This window comes from Capricornis sumatraensis, chromosome 4, assembly GCF_032405125.1.
Source record: "Capricornis sumatraensis isolate serow.1 chromosome 4, serow.2, whole genome shotgun sequence".
In the NCBI taxonomy this organism is placed as follows: Eukaryota; Metazoa; Chordata; class Mammalia; order Artiodactyla; family Bovidae; genus Capricornis; species Capricornis sumatraensis.
The window spans coordinates 104,772,824-104,797,012 of record NC_091072.1 but is presented as its reverse complement, the minus strand read 5'-3'; the positions used below and the strand labels follow the sequence as shown (position 1 = coordinate 104,797,012).

Genomic DNA, 24,189 nt, shown 5'->3' with positions numbered 1-24,189 from the left:
CACTTCAGTCGTGTCCGATTCTGTGCGATCCCATAGATGGCAGCCCACCAGGCTCCCCCGTCCCTGGGATTCTCCAGGCAAGAACGCTGTAGTGGATTGCCATTTCCTTCTCCAATCCTCTCTTAAATCTGCTTAAATCAGACTTTTCTCCCATTATTTCACCCCAAGGATCATCACTAGAATAAATCTAGTGTTCAATTTTTAGGCTTTATCTCACATAAATTTTCAACAGCATTTGACCCAGTTGCTAACTCCTCCCTCCTTGTAATACTTTTTCACTTGGCTTACAGGTCCTTTACCAACCTACTGACCCCTCTTTCTTAGCCCTCTTTGCTAATTCATCCTTGTCAACCCAAACTCTTAATATTTGAAAATCCCAAGGCTCAACCCTTAGACTGCCTCTCTTTTCTTCCTAACTAACATTTGAGACAGGCTGGACCCTGGGACCCTTTACTGGAATACTTGCATCTGGACAAATGTCTCCTCCAGCAATAGAATACAAAGAAACTATAAGCGACTAAAGCCAACTGTGTGCATGCACTGCTGCTGCTCCTGCTGCTGCTAAGTCGCTTCAGTCGTGTCCAACTCTGTGCGACCCCATAGACAGCAGCCCACCAGGCTCCCCCGTCCCTGGGATTCTCCAGGCAAGAACACTGGAGTGGGTTGCCATTTCCCTCTCCAACGCATGAAAGTGAAAAGTGAAAGTGAAGTCGCTCAGTCGTGTCCGACTCTTGGCGACCCCAAGGACTGCAGCCTACCAGGCTCCTCCGTCCATGGGATTTTCCAGGCAAGAGTACTGGAGTGGGGTGCCGTTGCCTTCTCCGGTGTGCATGCACAGTTGGGGCAAATCATGAACAATAAGATACACAAAGGCCAAAACCCATCTGCCATCTCTGGGGCCTGGAGCAAAAGCAGGGTACTGCACACAGCACCACCAGGGGCATGGGGAGACCAACCTCAGTGACTCCCCTGCCAACACACTGACCTGCTCTCACACCCAATTCAAGAAACTAGCCCCCTGTCAGTTGGAGATTGAGGAAGGGAACCTATTACTTCTTCTCATTCCTTTGTGCTGTAGCATAAGTCCCAATGAAGCCTTCCTGAATTCCTCATCCTGTCTCTTATCAATTTCTATTGATTAAAGAGTCCAAGAACCCAGTTCAGTAACACATTCACCCCCTTGATGATCTCATCTAGTCTCATGGGCCTAAGTATCTACATGCTGGTGGCTCCCAAATTTCTATCTCTGGCCCCATCTCTCTTGAAGTCCAGGCTCATTTATCCACTGGTCTCCTCCGCTGGGCATTTAATAGACATCTCACACTTAGCATATTCCCAACTGATTTCCTAAGCTTTCCTCCCAAAAACCTATTCCTTTCATAGTCTTTCCTCATCTTATTAAAGGGTGGTTCTATTTTTCCAGTTGCTCAGGCCACAAACTGGCATCATCCTTGACTTGTTATCTCATCTCAAGCCCCAAGTCAAATTCACAACAAATCCTGGAGGCTCCCCATTCAGAAAATGTCTGGAGTGCCACCATCTCTTCCCAGATCTACTCACCACTTCCATTCCACTGTGTTCCAAGTCCTGACATCTCTTTCTGAATCACTGTGACTACCCCCAACCAGTCTCCCCATTTCTATGCTTGCCACTCTCAACAAAAGAACCAGAGGACCCCCTTTAAAATATAAGTTATCTCATGTCACACCTCTGTCCAAGACTCCCCCATCACCTAGAGCAAACACCAGTGTCCTTGGAGTGACCTCTAAGGCCCACCAAGAAGAGGTTCCCTGTGACCTTACTATTCTCCCCCTTACTCCCTCCCACACTGACATGTTTCCACACAAGGGTCTTGGCACCAGTGGTTCACTTTGTCCTAGAACATTCTTCCCTCAGATATCCCCAGGTCTGATTCCTCAAGTCCTTAAGCTTATGACTTAACTATTAACTCCTCAGTAAAAGACTCTTGATGAAAGTGAAAGAGGAGAGCGAAAAAGTTGGCTTAAAGCTCAACATTCAGAAAACGAAGATCATGGCATCCGGTCCCATCACTTCATGGGAAATAGATGGGGAAACAGTAGAAACAGTGTCAAACCTTATTTTTTGGGGCTCCAAGATCACTGCAGATGGTGACTGCAGCCATGAAATTAAAAGACGCTTACTCCTTGGAAGAAAAGTTATGACCCACCTAGATAGTATATTCAAAAGCAGAGACATTACTTTGCCGACTAAGGTCCGTCTAGTCAAGGCTATGGTTTTTCCTGTGGTCATGTATGGATGTGAGAGTTGGACTATGAGGAAGGCTGAGTGCCAAAGAATTGATGCTTTTGAACTGTGGTGTTGGAGAAGACTCTTGAGAGTCCCTTGGACTGCAAGGAGACCCAACCAGTCCATTCTGAAGGAGATCAGCCCTGGGATTTCTTTGGAAGGAATGATGCTAAAGCTGAAGCTCCAGTACTTTGGCCACCTCATGTGAAGAGTTGACTCATTGGAAAAGACTCTGATGCTGGGAGGGATTGGGGGCAGGAGGAGAAGGGGACGACTGAGGATAAGATGGCTGGATGGCATCACGGACTCAATGGACGTGAGTCTGAGTGAACTCCAGGAGATGGTGATGGACAGGGAGGCCTGGCGTGCTGCGATTTATGGGGTCGCAAAGAATCAGACACGACTGAGCGACTGAACTGAACTGAACTGAACTGAGGCCTTCTTTGATCTCTCTCTTTAAAATTGTCACAACTTCTCTTTTCTTCTCAGCACCCATTAGCTTCTGACCTACTATGGGTTTTACTGATTTACTGATTGTCTCTGACCACTAAAATGCAAGTTCTGTGAGAGCAGAGATTTTTGCCCATTTGTCCACTGAATTCACCCCTGGCCTATAACATGGGCCTGTACCTATTATATGGTATGTGCTGAATAAACAGTCATTACATGAATGAATGACAACAATTTTCAAAGCTAAATGCTTGGTACAAATTTATTAATAATCACTTCTATAGGCCTTAATCTCAATTTATTGTCACAGTACCCTTTAACCTCTACACCACCAGGGAAGCCCATCTTACAACTAATAGAGATAAATATCACTCATACTTAACAAAGGAGGAAAAGTGACTTTGAGGGACAGTCACTTGTCTTAACTGGAGAAGGAAAAGGCAACCCAACTCCAGTATTCTTGCTTGGGAAATCCCATGGACAGAGGAGCCTGGTAGGCTACAGTCCATGGGGTCACAAAGAGTCAAACATGACTTAGCAATTAAAAAAACAACAACACTTGTTTTAAGCCCTTACAAGACTTAAGAGAGAGAATCAGGGTTTTAGTCTGACGCCTTTCCCAAATAGTTTCCCAAAGGGTGTCAGATTTGGGGAACAGGCAATGATCCTAATTTAACGCCTGCTAATGTGGGCACAGAGACACTTTGAGAATAATACAGATTAAGCCTGGGGTCCTTGTAAGCCCAGTGAGGTCTTGGTGAAATTAATAACATGGGGTCACATTCAATGGCTGTGGAGACACATCTTTCATTACACCTTGATGTCTAGAAACCCTGGAGGCTCTGGTCACACCAGGAACAGGGCCACGTTGAGAGGTGCATCTGTGCCCCCAGCAAGTTCACTCATGACTCATCTCATGACACACTTCCCTGTCACCTATATAAGAGGATCAAATAATGAGGCACAGGTCACACTCTTCTGCCAACTTCACTCTCCTGTGTCTCAGCATGTCTCCACCACCCCCGTCTCCTCTAAGCATGTGCAGTCCTACGTGAGTCCTGACAAGGCATGCCCTCACCCCTCCCACCCCAACCCTTATGCACAACATCCTGAAGATCATAGGTTTCTTCCCCATTTCTCCACTTTTCCTGCCAGAATTCAAGAGCTTGGCTTTCATTTTTTCTTCCATAGAGAGTGAGATGAGGGAAAGACATTCAGCAAAGCAAAGGAAAAGGAGGAAACTGGAAGCCCTCACATATTAATATTTTCAGACAGTAACTTTCTCAGGAGGCCTTCATTTGCAATATCTGTTAAAACTGGGATGGTAAGATTTACCTCCAAGAGTTACTAGACTATGTTTTAACCTGTTTGTGACATGTCCAGCACAGTACTGGTCATGGAGGAAGCATTTAATAAATGGAGCTCACATTATGACTGTTGGTCATATATTTTAAAAATGTCCACTGAGCACGTACCAGTACTAGGTGCCATGCCAGCCATCAAACAGGTACAAGTGAACAAAATAGACACACTCCCTCTCTCCCAGAGCTTACATTCTAGAATAAAAGTCAGGAAGGCATTCCAGTGATTAGAGATTATAAGAGGGAAAAGAAGAGACGTTTGCCATCTTTAAAATATGGGCTCTGAATAAAATCATCCTGCTATTTTTTAGCAAATACATGCTTATAAATAATTTGTCTCTGTTGTTTTCCTAAGTTATATTTTACTTTACTTTTTCCCCTTCTTTCAAACCCTAGTATACCCTTTTTTTCTTATTGTCTAATTAGGCTTCTGTTGGTGTTTTGGTGGTTGTCTACAGGAGATAAATGATGCAAAGCAATAAGGAAATATCATTAGCTTGCAGGGCTTATTCTGCCATCTCTGTCTCAAGGGTCCCTCTCTGAGAACTTCTATGGATAATTCAGAAGCTGTTTTAAAGGCACTAATAGCCTCAACAGTTTGAAATAGGTAAAAATAAGAAGGAGGAGGAGGAGAGAAAAGACTAGATTTACTACATCTCTCGTGTACCAGTGTAGACATTAAAACTGAAATGCCAGTGACTCCAGAGAGATGGGCTCAACAAGGAAGGATCCCAGTGAGTGATACAAAATTTGGGCCACTTTCTCACCTTTGGTGACATCAATCCAAATACCCAGAGGCACTAATTGTCAGGAAACATTTAACAGGAGGCTTTTTGTGTGTTGTTTTGAATCTATCAGGAATTTTTTGTTTTTTATTAATTCCTGAATACTCAGGAATTAAGAGGAGAGGCAAGCCTCTCCCAGGGGCTAAAGAATCCAGACTTTTTTTTTTACTAGTTTTTCTATACAGTGATAAGTATCCTCTTCTTCCTTTGAACCTTACGGTAAAAGTGATTGTTTACAAATCTCTCTCTTTAATATGGATTGCCTATGTTTTAAAGTCTGGAATTTTAATCTTTATCTTTGTTAAGAATAACAACTTTGTAAGACAGTATATATATACACACCACGTTAATTAAAACACCTTTGCTCCATCAGAGCTTTGGTCCCTGTGTCTTTCTTTCTCTTTCTTTCTCTCTCTCTCTCTCTCTCTCTCTCTCTCTCTCTCTCTCTCTCTCTCTCTTTTTCAGGCTGATCCCCTGGAGCACAGAGGCTCTCTGAGTTCACTTTCCTGCCTGGGCTTCTAAGACCCTCTTGAGAAGGCACCCTACACTTCACCCCATTGAGAGGGCGCCTGAGGCCTTCGTGAACAGAGCAAGCCCCATGCAGGGGCTTTATTGGCTTTCTACATAAACCAAGGAATATCAGGCTCTTTCTCTCTCCTTTACTTTCTTATCAGTCGACTCCAGACTACCAGGTTCCGGTCCATTACAAGACCTCAACACTAATAAAACACATCAGCCAAAGGGTTCAAAATTCCAGCACACCTGATGGCTGAATTATCCTGTTAGAGAACTTAGATGCCAATAAGGTCAAAACTGAAGAAAGAGATCCCAGACAGAAAGCAAAAACAGCTACAATAAAAGGCATATCCATAGAGTTATCACCCCTTTGAAGCTTAACAAGCAGGTGGGTTACTCATCCATACAAAAAATCATCTATAAAGTAAGGTATTCTCACTCCTCCAAACCCTACAGAGACTGTACCAAATTACATATGCATTATTAAATAGCTAGAGGGAAAATAGAATGCTGTTAAATAATGAGAATACCAAATGTTCCTAGGCATCGGAGCGTTACAGTATCTGTTCTGAAGAATTAAATGTATCAAGCATTACCACCAAATGCTATTATGCCAAAAGAAAATCTATGATGTTCTAAAGCAGCGATCTGGGGTGGATACCATCAGGAGTATACTTGGTCTTTTTTTAAAACTCTTTTAAGAATTGCAAACATGTCATGGTGATGTACATAAGGACCATCATGCTTATAAACACATTAATGATCTGAATTTAGTACACTAAAAAAAAATTCAGCATCTTAAAATTTTGCCTAATAAGCCCAAAAGCACAGCCCAAATTATGCTCTTAGACACAGAGGTCCTAGAGTTTTATAAGGAGGTATCAGGTGGATGCCAAGATTTTAATGATAATGGTTCAGTGTAAAACCTGCAGTAGTTATGCAGGCTCATCTTAAAATTGTGCAACTATCATAACAAGTAACAATAAAATATCTGTTGCCCCATGACTACTGATATATAGCAAATTTTTTCTTGACTGCTATAAGTTAAGAGGAGAATCTAACCTGAAAAGGGATAAATGACAGACAGACCTGATAGCTCAATGGAGCCCTGTGAGCAATCAGACAGACCAGGGTTTGAACCATGATTCTAGCACTCACTTGCAGCATTTAATTATCTAATGTGTAATATAAGTATAATAACATCTACCTCCTACCTACAATTGTTGAAGAGTTAGTCGCTCAGTTATGTCTGACTCTTTGCAACCCCATGGGCTATATGTAGCCCGCCAGGCTCCTTTGTTTGTGGAATTCTCCAGGCAGGAATACTGGAGTGGGTAGGCATTCCCTTCTTTAGAGGATCTTCCTGACCCAGGGACTGAACTCAGATCTCCCACACTGCAGGCAGATTCTTTACCATCTGAGCCACCAGAAGATAATAAAATACTGGCTCAATCAATTATTACTTCCATTACAATATTTTTTAGATCTTATCTATTTGAATACTCCTACTCTGCCCATGGGCTTCCTAAGTGACTCAGCAGTAAAGACTCCACCTGCCAATGCGGGAAATTCAGGTTCAATCCCTGGGTCGGAAAGATCCCCTGAAGAAGGAAATGGCAACCCACTCCAGTATTCTTGCCTGGAGAATTCCATGGACAGAGGAGCCTGGCTGGGCTAAAGTCCATGGGGTCGCAAAAGAATCAGACATGACTTAAGAGACTAAACAACAACTCTGTTCATTGCTCAAACTAGCTCTACCTCCACCACCATTGAGAACCATCTCAAAGGATCACTGAAGTCTGATGACCCCATCTTTCTTTCTGCCCTACCACCCACCCGCTTGCCTTTCCAAATATAACCTAACAACAGACTGGCAACGTGCTTTCCTGACACATTGCAGCCATTGTCATTAAGCACCTACTGGTCACATGGGTCTAGAGTTTTCCTAGGTATGCTTTTCCTAGCTCTTAGTCATCATTTTGATAAGAAGCATTTTCTTTCTTTGTTGTTGTTGGAGTATATTAGATTTACAATGTTGTGTTAGTTTCTGCTGTACAGCAAAGTGAATCAGCCATGCATATACATATATCCACTCTTTTGAAGATTCTTTTCTCATAGAGTTCATTACAAAGTACTGCAGGTCCTTAATAGTTATCTATTTTATGTATAATAGTGTGTATATGTTAGTCCCAATCTCCCAATTCCGGAGAAGGCAATGGCACCCCACCCCAGTACTCTTGCCTGGAAAATCCCACGGATGGAGGAGCCTGATGGGCTACAGTCCATGGGGTCGCTAAGAGTCAGACACGACTGAGCAACTTCACTTTCACTTTTCACTTTCATGCATTGGAAAAGGAAATGGCAACCCACTCCAGTGTTCTTGCCTAGAGAATCCCAGGGACAGGGAAGCCTGGTTGGCTGCTGTCTATGGGGTCGCACAGAATCAGACATGACTGAAGCAACTTAGCGGCAATCTTCCAATTCACCCCCCCCCCACTCCCCACACCACACCCCCACCCCACTCCCCCACCCGCGATAACCAGAAGATTGATAACAAGCATTTTTGACACATTTTCTCACATTTGTTGCCAGTTCTTTTTAGGATGGAGGGGACAGTATAAATCACATTCTGAGTTACGGATCCCAAGTTGGGGGATCTCCAGAGGTTTGACAGACAAGATGAAGAAAAGGACAACACACCCAGGAAGAAAGATGCTCTTTGGAACTAGTCACACATGACTGAGGAGGGGAAGCTGTTCCTCCTGTTCACTGAATATGAGGAAATAATTTATCATTGGCAGTAAAACCTGCAAGTTCATGGTCGCCAACCCTACTCAACTGGATCGTCTACACTGCTCTGCAGCTCTCCTATCTTCCTTTCTCCTATTTTCCAGTCCACCACTTCACACCCCTCCTGGAATCTCAACCTTGGCTGTGCTCTCAACTCCCTGCTTCATTAAGAAAATCTCTAGTGCCCAGTAAAGATGTCTTCAATTTCTACCACTACCATCTACAAATTGTCCTGCTTTTGAACCTGTTCTCTCCTTCCTTTCTTATCCAGCATCAGGGGTGTTCCAGCAACCTAAGTCCTGTATATCCCATTTTCTGCCTTGTTTATCCTCAAGTTCCTTGCCTGATCAAATATCTTTCTCTCCTGGCTCTTCCATTTCATATAGAAATATTCTTCTTCTCTTTTACTAAAACAACCACACAAATAAAACAAAGCCCCCCTGGGTTCCACTTTCCCTTATGGCTGCTCCTGCTTCTTTCTTGTCATTTCTAAGCTTCATCAAAGGCAATTCTCACTGACTCTGTGCAGGCACAGCTTACCATGACCACACCCACCACTCAAAACACTGCCATTAGCCTCACAACCATTTCTTTGAAACTACTATTGCTAAAGTCATTCATTCAGCAAGTGGACACTGAGTTCCTACTATGTGTCAGGTACTGATGAAGGCATGTGGATTCCATCGATGGACAAACCAATTGTCCTTGACCTCACAGAGCTTACCTTTTATCAGTGGAGACAGACTAGTAATCAATAAATATACGTTTTTTAAAACTGAGTTATAGAATGTGATAAGTGGCTATAAGCGCTTCAGGGGAAAAAAAAGAAAATACATTTATTAGGGTAAGGGGAATTGGAAGGAAGGAAGCAGGATGCAGTTTCAAACAGAATGGTCAGGGTAAGCCTCACTGAAAAGATGAGATATGCACGAAGATTTTAAGGAAGTGAGGGGTTTATCAGAGAGCCACCGAGATGGGGGAAGAGCACTTCAGGAAGGAGAAACAGCTATAGCAAGACCCTAGGGTGAGGCTGTCATAGCAGAAAGGCCAGGGACAGTGACCTCCCAAATCCAATGGACAGAATCCCTCATCTTAGTTGACCTCTCTCTGACTGTTGACTCATACACTCTCTCTCTCTCCTTGGCCTTATTTGTAACACTCTCAGCTCCCGTACCTCCCACCTCTTAAGCTATATCCCAATTTCTTTCAGATATGGGCTCTGCCTCTGTTTTTTCCATCACAGTCACTAGGGCTCTTCACATAGTCTGTTTTTATCCTTTGGGGCACAGAGTATAATCACACTATGCACCCCTTTTGAAGTTAGATGTGGCCACATGATTTTAGCCAATAAAATTGTGGACAATGTGTCACCTTCAAGTATCAGCTTGAAGAGCCATCATCTGACTTATATATAAACTATGAATATAAAATTATAAAATATGAAAAATATACAAAACATTATTTTTCCTTGTTAAAAAATGGAGACAACAGCAAACCTACCTCATCAGGCAGTTGTAAGCTAATACTCACAAAACATTTATCAGAGTGCCTGATGTCCAGTGAATTTTATTGGGGTTGTTATAATAAAACAATCCACGTAAAGCCCTCAGTGCAAAGTGTGTGGTATATGCGTGTGGTCTCACTTCTAAGTCTTAACCATTTACTATATGCCTCTAGTTATAGCTGCCCTAGAGGATAACACTAGTGTTCTGTCTCTTGCCTCTAAAACAATCATGGAAGCCTCTGTCGAGATGGACATTCCATCAATCCATGATGGAGGCACTCACTGAACACAAGCATGAGCAAGAAACAGACTTTTCCTTGTCTTATGGCAATGAGATTTGGGGATTGTTCATAACTGCTATGTACCCCAGCCCTTTCTGACTGACACAGATTCCAAAGTGATGGCATCCCCAGGTCCATATTTCTAAGAACACCTTCTGGGTGACCTTGTTCAAGTCTCTGATTTCAACCAATACCATGCATTGATGATGAAAATACAAACCTGCCGAGTGCCTCACTGATGTATTATCAGTTCAGTTCAGTTCAGTCACTCAGTAGTGTCCGACTCTTTGTGATCCCATGGACGGCAGCACACCAGACCTCCCTGTCCATCACCAACTCCCAGAGTTTACTCAAACTGAGGTCCTCTGAGTCGATGATTCCATCAAATCATCTCATCCTCTGTCATCCTCTTCTCCTCCTGCCTTCAATCTTCCTCAGCATCAGGGTCTTTTCAAATGAGTCAGTTCTTTGCATCAGGTGGCCAAAGTATTGGAGTTTCAGCTTCAGCATCAGTCCTTCCAATGAATATTCAGGACCGATTTCCTTTAGGATGGACTGGTTGGATCTCCTTGCTGTCCGAGGGGCTCTCAAGAGTCTTCTCCAAAACCACGGTTCAAAAGCATCAATTCTTTGCTGCTCAACTTTCTTTATTGTCCAACTCTCACATCCATACATGAAGTGAAGCGAAGTCACTCAGTTGTGTCCGACCCTTTGAGACCCCATGGACAGTAGCCTACCAGGCTCCGCCGTCCATGGGATTTTTCCAAGCAAGAATACTGGAGTAGGTTGCCATTTCCTTCTCCATACATAACTACTGGAAAAACCACAGCTTTGACTAGATAGACCTTTGTCAATAAAGTAATGTCTGCTTTTTAATATTCTGTCTAGGCTGGTCGTAACTTTTCTTCCAAGGAGCAAGTGTCTTTTAATTTCATGGCTACAGTCACCATCTGCAGTGATTTTGGAGCCCGCCCCCCAAACAGTGTCTCACACTGTTTTTGCTGTTTCCCCATCTATTTGCCATGAAGTGTTGGGATCAAATGTCATGATCTTAGTTTTCTGAATGTTGAGCTTCAAGCCACCTTTTTCACTCTCCTCTTTCACTTTTATCAAGAGGCTCTTTAGTTTTTCTTCACTTTCTGCCGTAAGGGTGGTGTCATCTGCATATCTGAGGTTATTGATATTTCTCCCAGCAGTCTTGATTCCAGCTTGTGCTTCAACCAGTCCAGCATATAAGTTAAATAAGCAGGGTAACAATATACTGCTTTGATGTACTCCTCTCCCGATTTGGAACCAGTCTGTTGTTCCATGTCCAGTTCTAACTACTGCTTCTTGACCTGCATACAGATTTCTCAGGAGGCAGGTCAGGTGGTCTGGTATTCCCATCTCTTTAAGGATTTTCCACAGTTCGTTGTGATCCACACAGTCAAAGCTATGGCATAGTCAATAAAGCAGTAGATGTTTTTCTGGAATGCTCTTGCTTTTTCAGTGATCCAGTGGATGTTGGCAATTTGATCTCTGGCTCCTCTGCCTTTTCTAAAACCAGCTTGAACATCTGGAAGTTCACGGTTCATGTATTGCTGAAGCCTGGCTTGGAGAATTTTGAGCATTACTTTACTAGCTAGTGTGCGATGAGTGCAATTGTGCGGTAGTTTGAGCATTCTTTGGCATTGCCTTTCTTTGAGATCGGAATGAAAATGGATCTTTTCCAGTCCTGTGGTCACTGCTGAGTTTTCCAGATTTGCTGGCATATTGACTGCAGCATGTTCACAGCATTATCTTTTAGGATTTTAAATAGCTCAACTGGAATTCCATCACCTCCACTAGCTTTGTTCATAGTGATGCTTCCTAAGGCCCACTTGACTTTACATTCCAGGATGTCTGGCTCTAGGGGAGTGATTACACCATCATGATTATCTGGGTCATGAAGATCTTTTTTATATACTTTTTCTGTGTTTTCTTGCCACCTCTTCTTAACATCTTTTGCTTCCGTTAGGTCCATACCATTTCTGTCCTTAATTGTACCCATCTTTGCATGAAATGTTCCCTTGGTCTCTCTAATTCTCTTGAAGAGATCTCTAGTCTTTCCCATTCTATTGTTTCCCTCTATTTCTTTGCACTGATCACTGACTGACTGGATGATTCTACTCAGTTATTATTCAGACACCTCAAACTCAGTAATAGCAAAGAGATGTCTTCCTCTAACCCGCCCCCAGCTTCAGTACTTTTTAATACAGTGAAGATACCACAACCACTTAGCCACCCAAGCCAGAAATCAAAGCAACTTGAACTTCTCCCTTCCTCGTGCATCCCCCTCACCTAACAAGCATACAACTGCCCACCCTTCTGTTCTCACTATCTAAGCTCTGGACCTCATCATGTCTGTAAACCCATAAGCAGGTAGCAGCGGCTCTCCTGCCGCCATGTGGTCTCCTTCCAACCTATTCCCCACATTGCTGAAGTGTCTTTCAAGAACGCAAATATGATCATTTCATTTTCCTTCTTTAAACCCTTCTAACTAGCTCCCTTAAGCTTCCTAGATAAATCTGAGTCTCTTTACCCTACCTTCTAAGACCGCTTATTATCCAATTCTTGCCGACCTTTCTACTCTCAACTTTTGCCTTTTACTTTTATGATAACCCCACTAAATTACATAGAGTCTCTCAAAAATGATGCTTGCCATTAACTATTATTGTTTATAGCAGCAGCAGGAGTCACAACAGTATAGACCTTACCACTCTACACTATCATCTCTGGCTTATTTATCGGTCTCTTTCAATGGGCTGTAAATCATATAACAAATCTTTAGTCTCATTCATCTTTGTATTCTCAGGAGTCAGTCAGTCATTCAGTTCAGTCACTCAGTCATGTCCGACTCTTTGTGACCCCATGGACTGCAGCACACCAGGCTTCCCTGTCCATCACCAACTCCTGGAGCTTGCTCAAACTCATGTCCATCAAGTTGGTGATGCCATTCAACCATCTCCTCCTCTGTCATCCCCTTCTCCTCCTGCCTTCAATCTTTCCCAGTTTCTCAGGACCTAGTATAACACTTAACACATGGTAGATACTCAATAAATATTTGCTGAATGACTGAATGGCTGCCTGACTCAAGAAATGAATGAATGAATGAATGCAGAAATACATACATACACACATACATACCTAAAATCAATAGATAAACAAATGAAGGAATCCAAACATATCAAGGCTTCTCAGATCATGCTAGTGGTAAAACACACACCTGTCAATGAAGGAGATATCAAAGGGAAGACTTGCATTTCTTTCCTCTAACCAAAACAGAGACAGAAAAACCACCACCGAGAGAGGTATTACTTCCATTTTCATCCCTTCCCATCATCTCATTCTTATAAGCCACATTGCCAAAACATTTTAAGAGGCCTCACCAGCTAAAAGCAAAGGAGTCATAATGTTTCAGAATCTTCTGTTGTACTCTTGTTTAAAAACCAACAAGTTAACCTTGGTAACACCAGTAGAAAAATAATCCATACTGATTATGGAAATGGAAGTTATTATGGGGATCAAGATAGAACCAAGAAAACAACGAAAGATCAGTTTAAAGAGTTCCCAAGTGAGATTAAAAACAGAGAAAAACTTGTGAAACAGTCTTTTCTCATCTTTAATTTTTCCCATCAATTTCCTTTCTCCCTCTTCTCTTATTTCCCTTTTTTAACTTACAGATTAAACTAATAAAAGACATGAGTTTTAGTTCTCCTTAAGTGACATTTATAGCAATATAAGATGGCAAATATCAAGTGGATTATTTTCAGTCAAATCTGCAAAAGAGACTTTACTAACACTTTAATTATAGGAGACTGGACATGCAGAACATAACAGCAAATCTTGCTTTGAAGAAGAGAGAAAGAGCTTCAAGCTAAGATTGGTTCCAACCTGAATAGATAAGCTTTTTAAGGACATCTGCTCGCTGTCCTATAGCTGTCCCTTTATTGGTTGGAGGATTAATCTTGAGCTGTATTCCAACGAAATTTCGGCAGGTTATCTTTAAAAAGAAAGAAAACAAATATTACTTAGGTATTTAGAGCCAAAATTTTTGCTTACTTGAAATGTTCATCTTATTTTTCATTAGCCAAAAAGAAGAGATACAAAAAGATGCTACAAATAAAAGCTCCAGAGTAACATTCAATCATGAGAACTTTTGAGGGAAAAAAAGTGGCTACATAATTTTTCATATTTCTTATGTAAACCACAGCTGGAAAAGCATTAGGCAAATTATGTAGAGCAATTAGAATGATTTCTCTGATGTTCTATAAATTCACTAGTCTAAATATACCTCCCATTATGTAAGTTGAAACATATTTAAAATAGAGGCTGCTTTTTCAATGGTATATTTCCCCTCTACTCATAATTAACGCAATTTAAACTTCCCTGGTGGAGTTTTTCAGAACTAAGGTCCTCTGTAGTATTTTTTAACAGATAATTGAGTCCTAAAATAATAAAATATATGAAACAGACCATTTTTAGACATAAGGTAATTCTTTTAAAAGGTCCAAGATCCTCTTCTCTCCATTTCTCCACCCCACCTCCCACACCTCTGCTCAAAATACAACCATCCTTGAACCCCAGTCTGACATAGATGATGCTTCCTTTTTATTGTCTCTTGTAGTTACCTCTATTATGAGATGTAAGGACAGTCTAAGAAAATGCAAATTCCTTCCCCCAGCCTATTAAGATCTTACTTGACCTAGTCCTTCCCACCTCTCCAGCTTCATTTAAAAAATCTTCATTGAACACCTATTATGTGCCACGCACTACTCTAAGCTCACAGATGATATAGCAGAAAAAAAAAAAGCAAAAATTCCTCTTCTTGTGGTACTTATTCTAGTGGAAATAGACAATAAACAAAATATATAGAGTACATGATAAAGTGGACTAAGTTATAAATGCTATAGAGAAAAACAGACAAATAGACACATACATTTAAACGAGGCAGTGAGGAAAAAGTCTTCACAGAGAATGTGATATTCAGTCAAGACTGGAAAAGGTATGGAAAAAAGCAATGTGGACATTTGGGGAGAGGAGAGATAGCTGTAACTAGTTTTGCTTCTTTGATTGAACCCTGACTGATACAGAATACAGGAGAAAGGTCTAGACAGGAGATGTAATTTTGGTAGCCATCATCATAAAGATGTTTACTTTGAGCCACAAGTTGAGTTAACTCTCCACTGGAGAATACCTAGATAGAGTACTGGAGGACCAAGAACAGAGCGTTGGGCTGAACTAACACTGAGACACTGGGGAGAAGAGGAGGAAGCACCCAAGAAGATGCAGAAGGAGCAGCCCCTTCTTCTGATCTCTCTTGTCTGCTGCACTGCAGGGTCTGGGCCTCCTTCCTGTCCCTTCTCAGGGTCTTTGATCCTGTTCTCTCCTTAGGCTGGAATGTTATAGGGCTGGCCCCTTCCCACCAAATGTGACCATCTCCAAGAGACCTTCCTGATCACCTCGGCTCAACTTTTCCACCTCTCACCTCAGCCTATCTCTATCCCATGTACCTATTTTATCTTCTTCAGAGAATTTATGCTGATCATAAATCTTTTTATCTGTTTACATGTTTATCCACTGGTCCTACCTCCATGCTTCTGAAACTAAACTCGATAAAGCAAGAACACAGCTCTCTCTTTATAGAATATGCAAGAGGCAAGAATATGCCAAGATCATAAGCAGCCTTTGTGAGAAAAAAAAATGGGAGCCTTCTCTGGGGAGCTGCAAGCCCCTCAACCCTACATGGACTAGTGTGTGGGCAGGGGCTGGATTCAGCACCCCAACATATGCCAAGTGCCCTAGGGCAGGACACAGACTGCACAATTGAATGCAGCAGCTCTAATCTTAGGGAGTCAATACATATTTATTAAGCTAATAAATGAGAAAATAGATGTATCTCTTTCCTCCCCCAATTTAAAGCTGCAACATGTCATTAGTGAGCCCAGGTACTTTTGCCTTCATGGGCCTACTGCTCCATCAAAAAATATTGTTAAAACTGCAACATTTTCTTTAACATAAAAGTTCCTTTTTTCTTCTTATTGTAAAAGAAATCAAAACATTTAATGGCTCCTAAAGGAGTGCTATGTCTCCAGCACCCTTCTCACTGTGCCTAATGGTAATCCAGCTTTGACCTGGATATAAGCTCCTCGTGTACAAGGACTTAATTCTTTTTTTTTCTGAATCTGGAAAATACTGGCAAACAGTGATTCTCAACAATGTTTGCTGATTTGAATGATAAATGCCTAAGTGAAAATAGCAACGTTTTATCTGATCCCAAATCTTGCTAGTTAGTTATATGGGTACTAAGAAATCACAACTGCATGAATAACAGAGCCAAACTTACTTTCTGTTTGTATTCAGTCTCATATCTTACGCAAGCCTGCTGGCTGATGTCTGGGCCCTTGCATTTGGATATTTGCAGTAGAAGCTGGCGCTGCGCGTAAACCAGGAGTGGAGTCACTTGCTCTGTATATCTTTCACTGGATAAGAGTAAAATATATATTAGAAACAAACATTAGTAAAGACACGTTCCTCTCAGTAAAGTCTATCGCTGCTAGCCGCCCTATCAGAGGTACTTACTGCGAAACTGCATTGAACTGAATGGCAAGTGATACGAGTGTTTCCCATTTTTCTACTTGATAGACAAGTTCCAGAGATTTTAATACAAAGTCATGGATCCATTTCAAATCGACCACATTGACGTCATCCAGAGGATGCTCAAAGGTAAGGCTGGAACCACCGTTATCATTTTTAATATTTCCGTAGCAACTCGGGACACTGAACTCTCCTTTTTCATCAATAGTCTGCAAGTAGCACATTGAAACAAAACTTTGAAATTTCATATTTCACTACATGTTTGGTCTGAACACGGAATGAATAGCTAAAAATATAACATGGAAAAGAACTGAACAGAAAAAAATCAAACATATTTATTATGCAAATCAAATCTTGATGATACTGTTCAAAAGCTCTACTGTGATGAAGTAAATGTGTTACATTTGTGCTGTTCTATACAGTAGCCACTAAGCACATGTGGATACTGAGCTGTTGAAGAATGACTGCGGCAACTGGATTTTTAAGTTTAATTATTTAAGCCTAAATATAAATAGCCACATATGGTTAGTCATCACTATACTTCCTGGTACATAGTCACTATTTAAGTAAGAACATTAAACCAATAAATAAGGTAAAGTTATGAGAGAAAACAGGCTATAGTATATACAAATAATTAAATTTCCTTAATACACTGGTTACATTCAGTTTGTACAAAAATTTGCCCAGTTCCCTGATGCAAATGTCAAACTTAGGGAGAAAAAAGTCTTCTCAATTCAGTTTAGTCCAGTCGCTCAGTTCAGTTTAGTTGTGTCCAACTCTTTGCAACCCCATGAATTGCAGCACGCCAGGCCTCCCTACCATCACCAACTCCCAGAGTTCACTCAAACTCATGTCCGATGAGTTCGTGATGCCATCCAGCCATCTCATCCTCTGCTGTCCCCTTCTCCTCCTGACCCCAATCCCTCCCAGCATCACAGTATTTTCCAATGAGTTAACTCTTCGCACAAGGTGGCCACAGTATTGGAGTTTCAGCTTCAGCATCAGTCCTTCCAAAGAACACCCAGGACTGATCTCCTTTAGGATGGACTGGTTGGATCTCCTTGCAGTCCAAGGGACTCTCAAGAGTCTTCTCCAACACCACAGTTCAAAAGCATCAATTCTTCTACACTCTGCTTTGTTCACAGTCCAACTCTCACATCCATACATGACCACAGGAAAAACCATAGCCTTGACTAGACGGACTTTTGTTGGCGAAGTAATGTCTCTGCTTTTCAATATGCTATCTAGGTTGGTCAAAACTTTCCTTCCAAGGAGTAAGCGTCTTTTAATTTCATGGCTGCAATCACCGTCTGCAGAGATTTTGGAGCCCCAAAAAATAAAGTCTGACTGTGTTTCCACTGTTTCCCCATCTATTTCCCATGAAGTGATGGGACCAGATGCCATGATCTTCGTTTTCTGAATGTTGAGCTTTAAGCCAACTTTTTCACTCTCCTCTTTCACTTTCATCAAGGGGCTTTTTAGTTCCTCTTCACTTTCTGCCATAAGGGTGGTGTCATCTGCATATCTGAGGTGATTGATATTTCTCCCAGCAATCTTGATTCCAGCTTGTGTTTCTTCCAGCCCAGCGTTTCTCATGGTGTATTCTGCATAGAAGTTAAATAAGCAGGGTGACAATATACAGCTTTGACGTACTCCTTTTCCTATTTGGAACCAGTCTGTTTTTCCATGTCCAGTTTTAACTGTTGCTTCCTGACCTGCAGATAGATTTCTCAAAAGGCAGGTCAGGTGGTCTGGTATTCCCATCTCTTTCAGAATTTTCCACAGTTTATTCTGATCCACACAGTCAAAGGCTTTGGCATAGTCAAGAAAGCAGAAATAGATGTTTTTTCTGGAACTCTCTTCCTTTTTTGATGATCCAACGGATGTTGGCAATTTGGTATATATGTATGTCCCCGCCTTCTTGAACATCCCTCCCACTTCTCTCCCCATCCCACACCTCTAGGTTGCTACAGAGTCGATTTGAGTTCCCTGAGCATAGAGTAAATTCCCATTGGCTATCTATTTTACATATGGTAATGTTTATTTCCATGTTACTTTCTTCATACATCCCATCCTCTCCTTCCTCCCCACTCACTGTGTCCATCAGTCTGTTCTCTATGTCTGTGTCTCCTTTGCTGCCCTGAAAATAATTTCATCAGTACCATCTTTCTAGATTCCTTATATATACATTACTATACAATATTCATTTTTCTCTTTCTGACTTACTTCGCTCTGTATAATAGACTATAGGCTCATCCACCTCATCAGAATTGACTCAAATGCACTCCTTTTTATGGTTGAATAATATTTCATTGTATATCCATACCACAGCTTCTTTATCCATTCATCTGTTGATGGACATCTGAGTTGCTTCCATGTCCTAGCTATTCTAAATTGTGCTGCAATGAACATTGGGGTACATGTGTCTTTTCAATTTTTGTTTCGTCAGGATATATGCCTCCTAGTCAGACTACTGGGTCATATGGTAGTTTTATTCTTAGTGTTTTAAGGAATCTCCATACTGTTTTCCATATTGGCTGTATCAATTTACATTCTCACCAACAGTGCAAGAGGCTTCCCTTTTCTCCACATCCTCTCTAGCATTTAGTTTGTAGATTCTTTTTGATGATGGCCATTCTAACTGGTGTGAAGTGATATCTCATTGTAGTTTCAATTTGCATTTCTCTAATAAAGAGTGATGTTGAGCATCTTTTCGTGTGTTTATTAGCAAAATCCTTTAGATCCACCTACTGGCCAGACTATCAGAGAAGGGCATGACAACCCACTCCAGTGTCCTTGCCTGGAGAATCCCATGGACAGAGGAGCCTGGTGGGCTACAGTCCATGGGGTTGCAAAGAGTTGAACACGACTGAAGCAACTTAGCACGCACACACTGGCCAGACTATAGCCCAATAAAGTTAGTAGGGCTTCCCTGGTGACTCAGCAGTAAAAAATCTGCCTGCCAGTGCAGGAGACATGGGTTAAATCCCTGGGTTGGGAAGATTCCCTGGAGAAAGAAATAGCAACCCACTCTGGCATTCTTGCCTGGGAAATCCCATGGACAGAAGAGCCTGGCAGGCAACAATCCATGCAGTCAGACTAAACAACAATAACAACAAACCAAGTCTAGCCTCTCCTAATTTGGTGTTATCATTAAAGGTAACCCCAACAAAAACATGTATAGGAGAGAGTAGGTATCAACAAAAGTAGTAAAGACCAGGAGTGCTTCCACTTGTCTCAACAAAAGTAGAGGATACATATTCCCTCCCGTAAGATTCATAGCCCTTGAATTTGGAAGAGACCTTGAAAATCATCTGCTTGTGAAGGTATGAATAATAGGTGTGACATACATAACCTATGTGAATTTGCCCCCTTAGCACAGTGTCTGGCACATAACATGCTCAATAAAAGATGTCATTTTGCTGATGTTATAAGCTCTGCCCTTATAATCTAATAATCAAAAGTCAAAGAACTCAAATGACACCAGTTCCATTTACCTAAGTTCTCTTGCTGTGTGGATGAAAAATGGAATAATTTATGATTATATGTGAAAGATCTAAAGTTATTGCCAGATTTGTTAACATTTCTTCATTTCTAAGCAACAGTTAGAACTGGACATGGAAAAACAGACTGGTTCCAAATAGGAAAAGGAGTACGACAAGGCTGTATATTGTCACCCTGTTTATTTAACTTCTATGCAGAGTACATCATGAGAAATGCTGGACTGGAAGAAACACAAGCTGGAATCAAGATTGCCGGGAGAAATATCAATCACCTCAGATATGCAGATGACACCACCTTATGGCAGAAAGTGAAGAGGAGCTAAAAAGCCTCTTGATGAAAGTGACAGAGGAGAGTGAAAAAGTTGGCTTAAAGCTCAACATTCAGAAAACGAAGATCATGGCATCTGGTCCCATCACTTCATGGGAAATAGATGGGGAAACAGTGGAAACAGTGTCAGACTTTATTTTTGGGGGCTCCAAAATCACTGCAGATGGTGACTGCAGCCATGAAATTAAAAGACACTTACTCCTTGGAAGGAAAGTTATGACCAACCTAGATAGTATATTCAAAAGCAGAGACATTACTTTGCCAATTAAGGTCCATCTAGTCAAGGCTATGGTTTTTCCAGTGGTCATGTATGGATGTGAGAGTTGGACTGTGAAGAAGGCTGAGTGCCAAAGAATTGATGCGTTTGAACTGTGGTGTTGGAGAAGACTCTTGAGAGTCCCTTGGACTGCAAGGAGATCCAAGCAGTCCATTCTGAAGGAGATCAACCCTGGGATTTCTTTGGAAGGAATGATGCTAAAGCTGAAACTCCAGTACTTTGGCCACCTCATGCAAAGTGTTGACTCATTGGAAAAGACTCTGATGCTGGGAGAGATTGGGGGCAGGAGGAGAAGGGGACGACAGAGGATGAGATGGCTGGATGGCATAACGGACTCGATGGATGTGAGTCTGAGTGAACTCCGGGAGATGGAGATGGACAGGGAGGCCTGGCGTGCTGCAAATCATGGGGTCACAAAGAATCGGACACGACTGAGTGACTGAAATGAACTGAACTGAACTGAACTGAAACCGTTCATAAAGAAAATCATACATGGGTGATACCATCCTTACGGTAGTCTAGTAGAGCAACCACACTATCTAGGTTCATATCTTCACCAACAAAAAACTGGTAGTTTTTTTAAAAAATTAGCAGGAAATGCTTGATTTATTTTTCAGACTCTCTCATAAAAGGTTTTATTCTTTCTGGTCTCTGTTCTTCAAGTCTGCCTCTCATTGAGTTCATGGAATCTTTTATTTCTCTTTTTATTTTTTAATTTATTTATTTTGGCTGTGCGGGGTCTTTTTTGCTGCTTGAGTTTTTCCTTAGTTGCAGCAAGTAGGGGCTACTCTAGTGGCAGTGCACAGACTTACTGCAGTGGCTTCTCTTGTTGAGGAGCACAGACTCCAGGGCATGCAGGATTCAGTAGTTGCAGCATGTGGGCTCAGCAGTTGTGGCTCCCAGATTTTAAGCCTAGGCTCAAATGTTGTGGCACATGTGCTTAATTGCTTGGTGGCATGTGGGATCTTTCCAGATCAGGGATCAAACTTGTGTCTCCTGCATTGTCATGCAGATTATTTTACCACTGAACCACCAGGAAAGCCTTGATTTATTTCTTTTTTTTTTTTTATGGAGTTCAAGTTTTTGTTTTTTTGTTCATTTCTTTTTTTTTTTTTTTAACTTTACAATATTGTATTGGTTTTGCCACACATCAACATGAGTCCACCATGGGTGTACAGGTGTTTCCCATCCTGAACCCCTCTCCCTCCTCCCTCCCCGTACCATCCCTCTGGGTCATCCCAGTGCACCAACCCCAAGCATCCTATATCCTGCATCAAACCTGGGCTGGCAATTTGTTTCATATATGACATTATACATGTTTCAATGCCATTCTCCCAAATCATCCCACCCTCTCCCTCTCCCTCTGAGTCCAAAAGACTGTTCTATACATCTGTGTCTCTTTTGCTGTCTCGCATACAGGGTCATCATTACCATCTTTCTAAATTCCATATATACGTGTTAGTATACTGTGTTGCTATTTTTCCTTCTGGCTTGCTTCACTCCGTATAATAGGCTCCAGTTTCATTCACCTCATTAGAACTGATTCAAATGTATTCTTTTTAATGGCTGAGTAATACTCCATTGTGTATATGTACCACAGCTTTCTTATCCATTCGTCTGCTGATGGACATCTAGGTTGCTTCCATGTCCTGGCTATTATAAATAGTGCTCCAATGAACATTGGGGTACACGTGTCTCTTTCAATTCTGGTTTCCTTGGTGTGTATGCCCAGCAGTAGGATTGCTGGGTCATAAGGCAGTTCATTTCCAGTTTTTTAAGGAATCTCCACACTGTTCTCCATAGTGGCTGTACTAGTTTTCATTCCCACCAACAGTGTAAGAGGGTGCCCTTTTCTCCACACCCTCTCCAGGATTTATTTCTTGTAGACTTTTGGATAGCAGCCATTCTGACTGGCGTGAAATGGTACCTCATTGTGGTTTTGATTTGCATTTCTCTTACATGCTCCTTTTGTGAAACTAGTTTTCTGCAAGTGATGATTCATGATCATATCAACACCAGTGAATACTGTGCTTTTACCTTGGGTACTGAAAGCACTGGATAGCAAAGTACATTTTCATCAATGTTATCCTCAGCCGTACTGACCATCTTCCCTTCCACTTTCAGGCACAGCCCACTCAGGATCTTCAGGATCTTATAATTGTCAGGGAATATCACATGATGACTGATGAGGTCCCAGTAAATAACTGTGATAGAAGATGACAGCTTCCCTGGCTTAGCAGGTACCCAGAGCTCAGAGCAAGCATGGTTCAACCAGAGGTAGAGAAGGAGCAGATGAAAAAAGTGATACAGAATTTTGTAAATACTTTTCTGTATCTATTTCAATGACCATATGATTTTTCTCCTTTATCCTGTTAATATGGTGAATTACATTGATTAATTTTCAAATGTGAACCTTATATATCTGGGCTCAAACCCCACTTGATCATCATTCGTATATATTACATATATTCTTTGCATATTTTGTATATTGCTGGGATTAATTTGCTAATACTTCATTAAAGAGTTTGGTGTATATGTTCATGAGTAATATTGATTAATATTTTTCTTTTTGATGTACCTGTCATGGTTAAGCTGGCCTCACTTCCCAAAAACAGTATACTATTTATTATTTCTTCCTTTATGTTTGCTAGAATTCTGTAGAAAAGTATTCTGGGCCTGGAGTTTTATGTCAAAGTTTCTGATTATAAACTCAATTTAATATGTTTAGGTTAATTAATTTTTATCTATCACTTTTGTGTCAGTTTTGTTGAGCTGTACTTTATAATAGACATGTCCATTTCATCTAAGTTATCAAATTCATTAGTAAAAATTGGATATGATTTCTATTTCTTTTAATATATATGGGAACTATAACCATATCCCTCTTCTGTTAAAAATAATAGTAATTCATACTTTTCTCACTTTTGTTCATCAATATTCCTAAGATTCTGTCAATTTTAATCATGTTTTCAAAAGATTAATTGATTGACTTTATTAATTTTCTGGGTTGTTTTGTATCTAATTTACTTCTGCTCTTACCATTTTCTTCTTTCTTACTAATTTCATTATTCTTTTTACTTACTTTGGGTTTAATTTACTCTTCTTTTTCTAGCTCCTATAGATGAACACTTAAATGGTTGATATTTTAACTTGTTTCTATTTACTAAACATTTGAAGCTATGAATTTCCTGCTAAACATTGGCTTATTGCATCTCAAAATTTTGATATGTTATCATCGGTTGAAATATTTTTAAAATTTCTTTTATGTTTTCTTCTTTGACCCATGGGTTATTTAGAATTGTGTTATTTAATTTCCAGATATTTGAAGATTTTTCTTCCTACATTATATTAATCTGTTTATAATATAGCTTTTACATTATAAAGAGTAAACATACTCTTTAAGATTTAAGTCTTTTAAATTTTATTATGACTTCTTTTTTGACTCTGTATACAATCCATCTTGCAGAGAGGAGCAACCCCACATCTAAGGAGCGGCAGCTGCGTGGGTGCA

General features: G+C 41.0%; 1 protein-coding gene and 1 pseudogene across 2 annotated transcripts in view; both read right to left on the bottom strand.

Moving 5' to 3' along the window:
- CFAP54 (cilia and flagella associated protein 54) overlaps positions 1 to 24,189 on the bottom strand; it is a 324,342-nt gene that overhangs the window by 157,654 nt on the left and 142,499 nt on the right. For both annotated transcript variants that reach the window (XM_068971780.1, XM_068971781.1), the window contains exons 37-39: positions 16,556 to 16,779; positions 16,320 to 16,455; positions 13,868 to 13,976 (exon numbers count right to left, since the gene is read on the bottom strand). In XM_068971780.1, the coding sequence (XP_068827881.1) occupies positions 13,868 to 13,976; positions 16,320 to 16,455; positions 16,556 to 16,779 (469 nt within the window). The remainder of the gene's footprint in view (positions 1 to 13,867; positions 13,977 to 16,319; positions 16,456 to 16,555; positions 16,780 to 24,189) is intronic.
- LOC138077966 (translationally-controlled tumor protein-like) lies at positions 16,825 to 22,784 on the bottom strand (annotated as a pseudogene).